General features: G+C 40.1%; 1 protein-coding gene across 1 annotated transcript; it reads left to right on the plus strand.

Moving 5' to 3' along the window:
• Positions 1-1,965: 1,965 nt before the first annotated feature.
• Positions 1,966-10,930, plus strand: chic1 (cysteine-rich hydrophobic domain 1). The gene is made up of 6 exons (XM_021561133.2): positions 1,966-2,152; positions 3,266-3,320; positions 6,528-6,683; positions 7,063-7,119; positions 9,097-9,156; positions 9,350-10,930. The coding sequence occupies exons 1-6, from the start codon at positions 2,010-2,012 to the stop codon at positions 9,398-9,400; spliced, it is 522 nt and encodes a 173-aa protein (XP_021416808.1). The 5' UTR covers positions 1,966-2,009; the 3' UTR covers positions 9,401-10,930.
• Positions 10,931-11,376: the final 446 nt, after the last annotated feature.

Genomic DNA, 11,376 nt, shown 5'->3' on the forward strand with positions numbered 1-11,376 from the left:
CAGCTCTGGTGGACATACCTGGAGTCAGCACGCCAATTGCATGCTCCCTCAACTTGAGACATCTGTGGCATTGTGTTGTGTGACACAACTGCATATTTTAGTGGCCTTTTATTGTCCCCAGCACAAGGTGCACCTGTGTCATGATCATGCTGTTTAATCAAATTCTTGATATTCCAGGCCTGTCATGTGAATGGATTATCTTGGCAAAGGAGAAATGCTCACTAACAGGAATGCAATGAAATCCATGCACAAAATCTGAGAAAAATATGCTTTTTGTCCATATTGAAGATTTCTGAGATGTTTTACTTCAGCTCATGAAACATGGGACCAACACTTTACATATTGCGTTTATATTTTTGTTCAGTGTATATTTCCACACTGTGAGCTTGGAATAATACTGTGAAATTGCGAAATTGCGAAAACTGTGAAATCTTACACCTTTTAGTGTAAGAGCTGTTGGAAAAGATTGCAGCCTGTTTTGGTGGGATGGAGTTTTGGCCTGCCTGGTGACATCACCAGGAGTAAATTAGTTAACCAGACCAATAAGAAAGAGAGTTCCAACCCTCTCTGCTAATAACAGCTAATTTTTAGTTTCCCCCTCCCCCACACAGACTACTCCCAGACAGTCCTAGCAAAACTCTTGCTTGAAAAATTGCTCTTTGCTAAGAAGCTACATATGTTTATTCACAGTAATCAATCACAGTAAGGTACGTAATTGTTACCCAGAAATGATTTGATATTGAGATAAATACGGCTGCATTGAACCTTTAAAAAAATAACCACCTCTCAGGAGGATACAGACAGCTCAAGGAGTATGATTAGATATGCAGAAAATAAACATATTTTGAACATAGAATTCAGCATAATGTTTAGGGCTCTAGATTGCAGGAAAAATATGTTTCATAGTTTTGGAAAATTCTAAATTCTCCCATCTTCCAGACTGGGGGCTTCCATACTTTGTGCCCCCTCAGATGTTTTGGTGCATGATGCCCCTGATGTGTAGTCTGCTATTGATATCTGTATTATTATTTTTTATTTTCATTTAACCTTTATTTAACTAGGCAAGTCAATGATGGCCTACCATACGGCCAAAGGCCTCCTGCGGAGACAGGGGCTTGGTTACATATATATATATATATATATATATATTTTTTTTTTAAATAACATAGGACAAAATACACATCACAACAAGAGAGACAACACTACATAAATAGATACCTAAGACAACAACATAACAAGGTAGCAACACAGCATGGTAGCAACACAACATGGAAATGCACAAGACATGGTACAAACATTATTGGACACAGACAACAACACAAAGGGCAAGAAGGTAGAGATAACAATACATCACGCAAAGCAGCCACAACTGTCAGTAAGAGTGTCCATGATTGAGTCTTTGAATGAAGAGATTGAGATAAAACTGTCCAGTTGGACTGTTTGTTGCAGCTCGTTCCAGTCGCTAGCTGTAGCGAACTGAAAAGATGAGCGACCCAGGGGTGTGTGTGCTTAAGGGTTGACAGAATGTGACTGGCAGAACGGGTTTTGTATGGGGAGGATGAGGGCTGCAGTAGATATCTCAGATAGGAGGGAGTGAGGCCTAATAGGGTTTTTATAAATAATCAACAACCAGTGTATCTTGCGACGGGTATACAGAGATGACCGGTTTACAGAGGAGTATAGAGTGCAGTGAAGCCTACTTTATTGTATTCTTTAAAAATTATAAATTTAGATGATATGAAATTATATCCGTCACTTTTCCAGACACTCTGCGGAGGCTGAGCTCGGTCAAATCATGATGTCAGTGATATTCAGGTCGGAAAGAAAGAGGTCCGAGTTCCCGAGTTGGATGACTGTTCAAAACGATTTTCCCAGTCGGAGGTAGTTCTCTCCCCCCCGAAGTTCCCAGTTGTTTTGAACGCACTGAAGTCGGAGATTTCCGTGTTCCCAGTTGTTTTGAACGCGGCATTACTGGTTGTTGATGTCATGCTGGCAGTGACGAAAACGTCATGAGCGTCTTACTACCCAACATGGCGGATTTTGATACCATCTATGAGTTAGACGAGGAAGATGAACGTGTAGTGAGTGAAGAACATCTTGTTAAATATTGCCCAGAACCTGTGATTATGCGAGGGGCCGGGCACATCACCGTGTAAGCAATCCAAAGCGCAGTCATTATGATTCGTTATGTTGTTCTACCTCATCAGCTTGCTAGCTAGCTAGCCTGCCACAACAATGCTATGAAATACAACTTACCACTAGGCCGTGGCAATAACAGTCAGCTGTCTGGTCTTATATTAGGACAAAACTGTTACATTTGTCTTCATTGATGAGGCAAGGGTGATCTATTGTGTAACGTTACCTGCTATTCCTGCTTTATATTTGACTAGCTAACTTAGTTCGCGTAACTATAGTTGTGCGAACTAGGTAGCTAACGTTAGCTATCTACACTGGTTGCCTGCAAACTAGCCTAACATAGCATCTACTGTAACAAAAATGACAAGCCAACATGACATCTACGGTAACTAGTGAATATTTTGACAGGGCTGGCTTATTCAAATTGTGGTGATGAACCAAGACTATTTCCAGCAAGCTTGCTAGCTACCATCCATAGATTTAACATTCTGTGTTAAGCTAACGTTACTCCCTGCAAAACTAGAATCCATTTTGGACTTGGCTCTATACATTTATGATATTAAGTTAGCCATGCCCATTGATTTTAGAAAAATATAACTTATTCTCCTCCTGAGTTTAGTCCAACTGTCCTATGCCATCAGAACGCAAAATAAGCATTGTTTTACTCCAATGTTCGTAAACAATGTAGATAAATGTTAAACACTGTATAACTGCAACACATGGTTAAAACTGTAATTTTGGTGTCATGGATGGTCAGTCCTTGCATCCATACCTCTGTCTATGCGTTTGCGAGTTCTTAAATTTCCCCAGGCCCATTCCTTAGCTTTTTATCGAAATAGTCAAGTATACTTCCTCTAGTCTCCACAACTGCGTTATGCATATGGTGTATCCTTGTTATCATATTGAATTGTATCAACAGGGGAAGCTATTCACATAATGAAACAAATGACAGGTTATTCAGGAAATGCATTTTTGTTTTGTTTTGCTGTCTGTATTTATTTGTAGAGAGTACAGTGTCTGTTATTCCATCTCCATAAAAGACAGCCCACAGTCACAGTATAGTACTTTATACATGTCCAATGGAAAGTTTGTTTAATCTCTACCATTTTTGTATGTTTCTTTTTGACAGGTTTGGCTTGAGCAACAAATTTGACACAGAGTTTCCCTCAGTACTCACGGGAAAGGTACAGTAACCCAATTCATTAGCATCGTCTCGTGCATTTCCCCAAAGCAATGTTTTGTGCTTGCCAAATGATTTGGACTGGGATGCGAATTAAGCAATTTAAGCTATTATGGTGGCGCCATTGTTCTATTTGCCCTTTGACAAATCAGACCATCCCTGAATTACCTCTTATGTTTCTTAAGTGCTTTTGATATGATGGAGCAACACACCACGGTGCATCCAAAGCTGAAGTGAAGCTCTGTCAATGAGTAAGCCGTCTTTGGAGCCCAGTTGGTCGGGGACACTGCTCCAGGTGATAAAAGAAGGAAATAAAGACTGTGCCATGCACAAGAAAGGGCAGCTTCCTGGGTCAGACACTCAAACACAAAAAGGCTAAAGGGATAAGAGCAGGCAGAGGGAAGTGCAGGGCAATAAAAAGTCTCTCCAGTATTGTGACCAATGGTGACATGATGGAAGAGGTCACAATTATGATGATTGAAGGGTGCAGATCAGCAGGCCCTTATTCCTATTCTGTTTGCAAAGAGACCTTTGCATCCTGTCATAAAAGATTACGACCCCAGTTTTATGGCGTACAGACCCAGAGAGGAATTAGCATCCATTCATGTTGTTTGGATGGCCGCTGCCACAGGCACTGAGCTTATCTCTCCCTTTAGTCCCTCTCTGCCGTGAATAGACAAGAGATTGGTTAGCAAGTTACAGGCGTACTAGTAAGAGATTTGATCTCTGGATAGCATCTCCAAATATCTAGGCCACCCATTTGTTTTCTAAGGCTCTTTGATCCTGTAGACTACAGTACAGGTTTTATAATAAAAATATAAATTTAAAGGAGTTTTTCACGGAAGTGGTTGCCTTTCTCCTACTTTCCCTTTCAGGTGTTTGTTTTTTATTCATATTGCTGAGCGATTAGTGCCTTTTGAGATAGTTTGATTATTTAAAAAATGATCATGGTTTTTGATTTCGGCTTTAAACATTAAATGCATTATGTGGGTTGAATGCTGTAACAACACAGAATAAAACAATTATGAAGACCCATGATGGTAGTGACTGGCCATTACTGCTTATCATTTATTCACTTTAATAAAATATTTTGGTTGTATATATTACATTTTATTTTATTACATTCCAAGTCAACTCATCTCTAAAGAGCTGCTGCCTACGCTGGTGACAAAATCAAATTCAAAAATCACATTTTGTACTTCTTCAAAGTATACTGAACAAAAATATAAATCAACATGTAAAGTGTTGGTACCATGAGCTGAAATAAAAGAACACAGAAATGTTCCATACTCACAAAAAGCTTATTTTTCAAAAATGTTTTGTTTACAAATTTGTTTACATCCCTGTTAGTGAGTATTTCTCTTTTCCCAAGACAATCCATCTACCTGACAGGTGTGGCATATCAAGAAGCTGATTAAACAGCATGGCAGGTGCACCTTGTGCTGTGGACAATAAAAAGCCACTCTAAAATGTGCAGTTTTGTCACACAACACAATGCCACAGATGTCTCACGTTTTGAGGAAGCATGCAATTAGCATGTTGACTGCAGGAATGTCTACCAGAGCTGTTGCCAGAGAATTGAATGTTAATTTCTCTACCATAAGATGTCACCAAAGTCATTTTAGAGATATGGCAGTACGTCCAACCGGCCTCACAACCGCAGACCACATGTAACCACGCCAGCCCAGGACCTCCACATCCGGCTTCTTTACCTGCGGGATCGTCTGAAACCAGCCTCCCAGACAGCTGATGAAACTTTGAGTTTGCATAACCAAAGAATTTCTGCACAAACTGTCAGAAACAGTCTCAATGAAGCTCATCTGTGTGCTCGTCATCCTCACCAGGGTCGTGACAGTGGGCAAATGCTAACCTTCGATGGCCACTGCCACTCTGGAGAAATGTGCTCTTCACCGATGAATCCCGGTTTCAACTGTAACGGACAGATGGGAGACAGAGTGTATAGTGTCACGAGGGCGAGCGGTTTGCTGATGTCAACGTTGTGAACAGAATGCCCGGTGGTGGTGGGGTTATGGTATGTGCAGGCATAAGCTACGGACAATGAACACAATTGCATTTTATTGATGGTAATTGGAATGCACAGAGATACCATGACAGATCCCGAGGCCCATTGTCGTGCCATTTATTCGCTGCCATCATGTTTCAGCATGATAATACACGGCTCCATGTCGCATTGATTTGTACACAATTCCTGGAAGATGAAAATGTCCACTTCTTCCATGGCCTGCATACTCGGACACGTCACCCATTGAGCATGTTTGGGATGTTCTGGATCGACGTGTACGACAGCGTGTTCCAGTTTCCGCCAATATCCAGCAACTTCACACAGCCATTAAAGAAGAGCGGGACAACATTCCACAGGCTACAATCAACAGCCTGATCAACTCTATGCGAAGAAGATGTCGCGCTGCATGAAGCAAATAGTGGTCACACCAGATACTGACAGGTTTTCTGATCCCTGCCCCTACTTAAAAAATTGTTTTTTTGAATCTTTGACCAATTGATGCACATCTGTATTCCCAGTCATGTGAAATCCATAGATTAGGGCCTACTGAATTTATTACAATTGACTGATTTCCTTATATGAACTGTAACTCAGTAAAATCTTTGAAATTGCTGCATGCTGCGTTTGTATATTTTTCAGTGTAATTAAGGCCTCGCTAAGCAACTGCTCTCTATCCCTCTCAATTGCGCATTATTCTATCTCTTTTCTCCCCCTTCATGTCTGCCCCTCACTAACCTAATGTACAGTAGCCGGTGTAAAAGAAACACACAGACCAGGCACGCAATGGATTATGGTCATTGTCGTTAATTACCACGAAACTATGAAGAATATTGGCCTGTTGGAAACTACAACTCCCTTTTTCATCCCACATTTCGGGCTTGGTCTGATTTAGCTCTGGAGAAACTGCGCATCGAGCTCACAGAAAAAACCTGAACCAAATAGAATTCCAAAAATGTAACCAATATCAGTCAATTAGTTGTTTAATAACTGATATTTTGGTAAATTGCTCAGCACTATTGCTTCAGATGAAAAACAATTTTAAGCTCAAATGATTGAAAACAATTATGAGCTGATTTGTCTCAAAGAGAGAATTACCAATAAGATAAAAACTATACCAATTACAACCACATTTCCTCTGTCTGACATTTCCTATCCACTCCTTCCTCCCTTCCCCTGCTTCTTCTCCAGGTGGCTCCAGAGGAGTTTAAAACCAGTATCAGCAGAGTGAACGCTTGCTTGAAGAAGAACTTGCCTGTCAATGTGAAGTGGCTTCTTTGCGGCTGCCTGTGCTGTTGCTGTACGGTGGGCTTCAGTCTGTGGCCCGTTATATGCCTCAACAAGAGAGTAAGTCTCAATCAGCCCTCGTGTGATGTCTGCTGCACAGTCCCACTCTACATAAGTCAGCAGGCCCACTCATTACTCATGGGCTAGTTTACAAATCCAGCCGTATTGGTCTTAAGCAGGCAATAACAACTTGTGTGTAAAAATGATACATTGCACCATTGAAGGCCTGTCCAGCTGAAGGGTACGCCACTGAAAGGTGGTGCCTCAACCCAGTGTTATTGTGAAGTGGAAATGACAAGCTGGTAAAAGGAGTTCAGTCCATAAATGTCTCTTTGTCATATAATACTGTGGTTGCTGTTATTGTCATTTGTAAAAGAGTGTGAAGTCAAGGTAATTACTAGAAAACATTTCAATGTTGTATGTGCTCCTTTACAAACAGGCGAGAAGATCTATTCAGAAGTTGTTAGAATGGGAAAACAACCGGTTATATCACAAGGTAAGAACAAATGGAATATTAGCACCTGTCTGAAAGACCATAACAGTTCCGCCAGTTGTGAAGCAATCGTTAATGGTGAAACAGCAACGTCCATTTGCGATAGAAGAGCACAATATGTACTACACACCTTTTGTTTTTTTTACCATGCTGGACGACGCTCCCTCAGCTTGGAAACAAAAACAACAACAGTGGGGTGGCCAGTAGCGCTGTTTCCCCCTACTGCGCATTCCATCTTTAAGCGATGTTAAAGTAGCAGGTTTCTGATGGATAATGGTCGTTACCTCATGTAAACTTTTACCCTTAAAACAAATTTCCCTCTAAGCTATACATTTTCATACTGGTCCCCCGTGGGAATCGAACTCACAACCCTGGCGTTGCAAGCGCCATGATCTACCGACTGAGCCACCTGGGACCGTTATATTATTTTATACAAATACAATTGCTCAAAGAAAGAGATTTTGTTTAGCAAGTAAATAAACATTGTTATCAATACTCCAGCACCCTCACCTTGTGAGGATAACAAGTCTATTTCTAAAATGTTTTATGATATCTGAGTATACATTGGGAGGGGTCTTAGACCATTCCTCCATACAGAATCTTTCCAGATCCTTGAAATCCTTTGTCTGTGCTTATGGACTGCTCTCTTCAATTCAAACCACCGATTTTCTTTAATGTGGTACAAGTTTGGAGACTGAGATGGCCATTGCAAAATGTTGATTTTGTGGTCAATGAACCATTTCTTTGTGAATTCTGATTAGTGTTGGGGTTGTTTTCTTACTGGAAGTTCTACATGTGGCCAAGTTTCAGCCTCCTGGCAGAGGCAAACAGGTTTTTGTCTAAAATGTCCTGGTACTTGGTAAAGTTCTTGACGCCATTGGCCTTTAACAAGGACCAGTGGAAGCAATACAGCCCAATACCATATTTTACAGTAAGCATGGGGTCATTTTCTACATATGCTTCTGTTTTTCAACACAAAACCCACCACTGGTGTGCGTGGCCAAAGAGCTCTATTTTCCTGTTATCTGACCATGGCACCGGTTCTAATTCAAGTGCCAATGCTGTTTATCAAACCACCAGGTCTATGGTCAGATGATATGAAAATAGAGCTCTTTGGCCACGCATACCAGTGGTGGGCTGGGTGTTGAAAAAAACGGAAGCATATGCAGAAAATAACCTCATACCTACTGTGAGATGTGGTGGTGCATCAAAATCCACAAAGAAATGGTTAATTGACATTTTTCAATGGCCATCTGTCTCCAAACTTGTACCCCATTGAAAATTGGTGGTTTGAATTGAAGAGGGCAGTTCATAAGCACTGATGAAGGATATCAAGGATCTGGAAAGATTCTGTATGGAGGAATGGTCTAAGACCCCTCCTATTGTGCTCTCCAATCTCATAACATTTAAAAAAAAGGCTCAGGGTCATTATCCTCGCAAGGGGACAGTGCTGAAGTACTGAAAACGTATGCCTATATTCTGACCCTTATCTTTTTTAGAATTGTTGTATTACTTCTTGAACAAATCTATTTAATTGAGCATATTAGTATAAAATAATTGAATCTTCAAATGTTTTCAGTGTACAATTTTTTTTTAACCTTTATTTAACTAGGCAAGTCAGTTAAGAACAAATTCTTATTTTTAATGACAGCCTAGGAACAGTGGGTTTGTTCAGGGGCAGAAAGACAGATTTTTTACCTTGTCAGCTCTGGGATTTGATCTTGCAACCTTTCGGTTACTAGTCCAACGCTCTAACCACTAGGCTACCTGCTAAGTATTTGTATTATTTATTTTATAAAGTATATTTTGCTAATCTTTGTCAAGGTTGCCAATATTTATGACCCACACTGTAGTTGTAAAGCCTTTCCTAAATTCCCCTCACACTAGGGGAGATCTGACAGATTAGCTACCCAGACAGTATGTGGGTGTCTGTGCGTGTGCGCTGTTATGTCTGTCCTTACTTTCACCTCTTCTCTTTAGCTGGGCCTGCACTGGAAACTCAGCAAAAGGAAATGTGAAAGCAGCAATATGATGGAATATGTAAGTATAACCCATTCATGTTCCCCTAAAACAGAATATGATTCTTGCCAACATATGGAGTATTACAAGTCTCAGATCATAAGATGCAAAATATATGGTAATTTTATGCACTGTACAATAGAGCAGGGCCTACTGGAAAGATTCAATTCTCAAAAATAAAAGTGTGAAATGAATAAATGTTTTCCCTCCACAGGTAATTCTTATAGAATTCTTACCCAAATATCCTATATTCCGACCGGACTGAGCTGAGGTGGCTGTTGGGAGACCTGCAGTGTGACCCTTGACTCCTATCCGTAGTGCCTTGTATATATGTTGAAATGAGGGTCTGCACCGGTGTAGAGATGTCCCTTACCATCTCCCAGTACCTTGTACAATAGAAATTGCAACACTGTCACTTTGCTTTAGAGCAGATTTTGTAGGGCAGATTTTGCACAGTTCCTTTCAAAGTAGAAAAATGCCCCCTTTTTGTTGTGTGTAATACAACTAGTGATTGAACAAAAATATACTGTTGAAAAGTGCATTTAGCCCAAAGAGCCATCATTAATCGAGGCCATGTATCGTATCAGTATTGGACACCTAGAGCATCATCACCTTATGTAAAACAATAAAGGATGTTATATATATTATATATAAGACAGGAGGAGACCAGCATTTTGTTAGCCCACCAAATTCTGGTTATTGGGTTTAATTTCCTCAAATCAATTCTTCTTTGAAACAAAAAGTAGATGTGATGCTTGAATTTGCCTAACATACTATTTAACAGCATCATGTTTTTTCTTTACTTTGGAAATGACCCCTCTGTACAGGAGAATTGAAACGAACCTGTAAATATGTTAGGATAAACTGTACAGTGGTACGCTGTTGTTTACGTTGTGATTTAGATCTTTGATTTGTTTTGTCAAGAAAGTGCTGTACCATAGTTTTGTTTATGAAAGATGTCTCTTACCAGTTTATATGGGCCTGTTTACCTAGTAAGCCATATCATTTACAATGTATGTGATGCCAGAGTTAGGACAGAAAATTGCACTTAAGCTCGTCAAAATGTCATGATTTCAGAGGATGGTCAAACTGAGGTTCTGAGTAATTTTACAATGACACTAGTGATGCATGTTATTTGTGTGGTTTTGCCAACTAAAGAAAAAAAGGTTAAAAAGTGTCATCCAGTTTAACGTGAGATGGCTACTTTATGATGTACTGCTGGAAACAAAGACTCCAACTTGGCACTTCCATGTCAAAATGGGTTTTTTTTGTCAATCTTTTTGTTGCAGCTTTGTCTTTGTTCATTTTATAGTTTTGTATTTTCCTATAATGTGTTTTGTCCTTGTTGTTAAAAACACACATTACAGCCTAGAGAACGTGACATATTGAAATAAATGTTTCCTTAGTTATTCATTTTGTCCAGCGTTAGTGCACTATTCAATCCGCATCGCTGAAGTTCAGCTTCACAGCGCGATTGACATTTCAAGGCAATGTTCCCGCTTTAGTGAGGACAGCGTTCACGGTAAACGCTGCATATGTCAGCTCAATCGGATATGAGCTTTGAATTTCTATCACTGAATCTGTAAGGCCTTAGTGTTGTGTCCTTCACTTGTAGCTGAGAGTTTTGCTGTGTTACAGTGCCACTGGAATGTTAGGTGAACCACAGTCAGGGAACTGTGTGTACTTGTTAAGGTTGACATGCTCACTTGTATTGGCCCTGTTACAGAGTACTTGTAAATGTTTGTCATGACAACTCAATCCCTATGGAAAGCTGAAATAAATTGTTGATTTTGAATTTTCTCCCAGAGTCTTGAAGTTGGTCCAACTGAAAACCACATGCTAACTGTTGACATGCTTCAGTATCATTTAAGTTATACAGATCATCTTGTTTGTGGTAATGTACTTTACCCACAGCCTGCTACTGAAACCTGACAATTTGTCATGTTTAACAAGGTGCTGAATCATTAACTTAACAAGATGGCCTGTAATGACTTGACACATTTGGAATACTATTACCATAAATAGCTAGCCCTTTCAGGGAATGGAACTGCGGCCCCTGAGTTTGTAGACAAAATCTAATAGGTTACTATATCACTACCCCCATACATACACTGGAGTGGTGGGTTGTTTTATAGACCCTCTTTGTTCTTGGATTTATTGTTCACATTGTCCTGTTGAAGTTGGGATGAAGAAATCGGGTCTAGAGTGCTCAACTCTGGTCCTCAAAGCCAGAACCACTGC

Source organism: Oncorhynchus mykiss, chromosome 14, assembly GCF_013265735.2.
Source record: "Oncorhynchus mykiss isolate Arlee chromosome 14, USDA_OmykA_1.1, whole genome shotgun sequence".
NCBI lineage: Eukaryota > Metazoa > Chordata > Actinopteri > Salmoniformes > Salmonidae > Oncorhynchus > Oncorhynchus mykiss.

Bases quoted from the DNA above. Each gene is read 5' to 3' on its own strand.
- chic1 (XM_021561133.2), top strand. From the start codon at position 2,010: ATGAGCGTCTTACTACCCAACATGGCGGATTTTGATACCATCTATGAG. The intron at 3,321-6,527 runs GTACAGTAACCC...CTTCTTCTCCAG, and splicing joins CCTCAGTACTCACGGGAAAG to GTGGCTCCAGAGGAGTTTAA. The intron at 6,684-7,062 runs GTAAGTCTCAAT...CTTTACAAACAG, and splicing joins TTATATGCCTCAACAAGAGA to GCGAGAAGATCTATTCAGAA.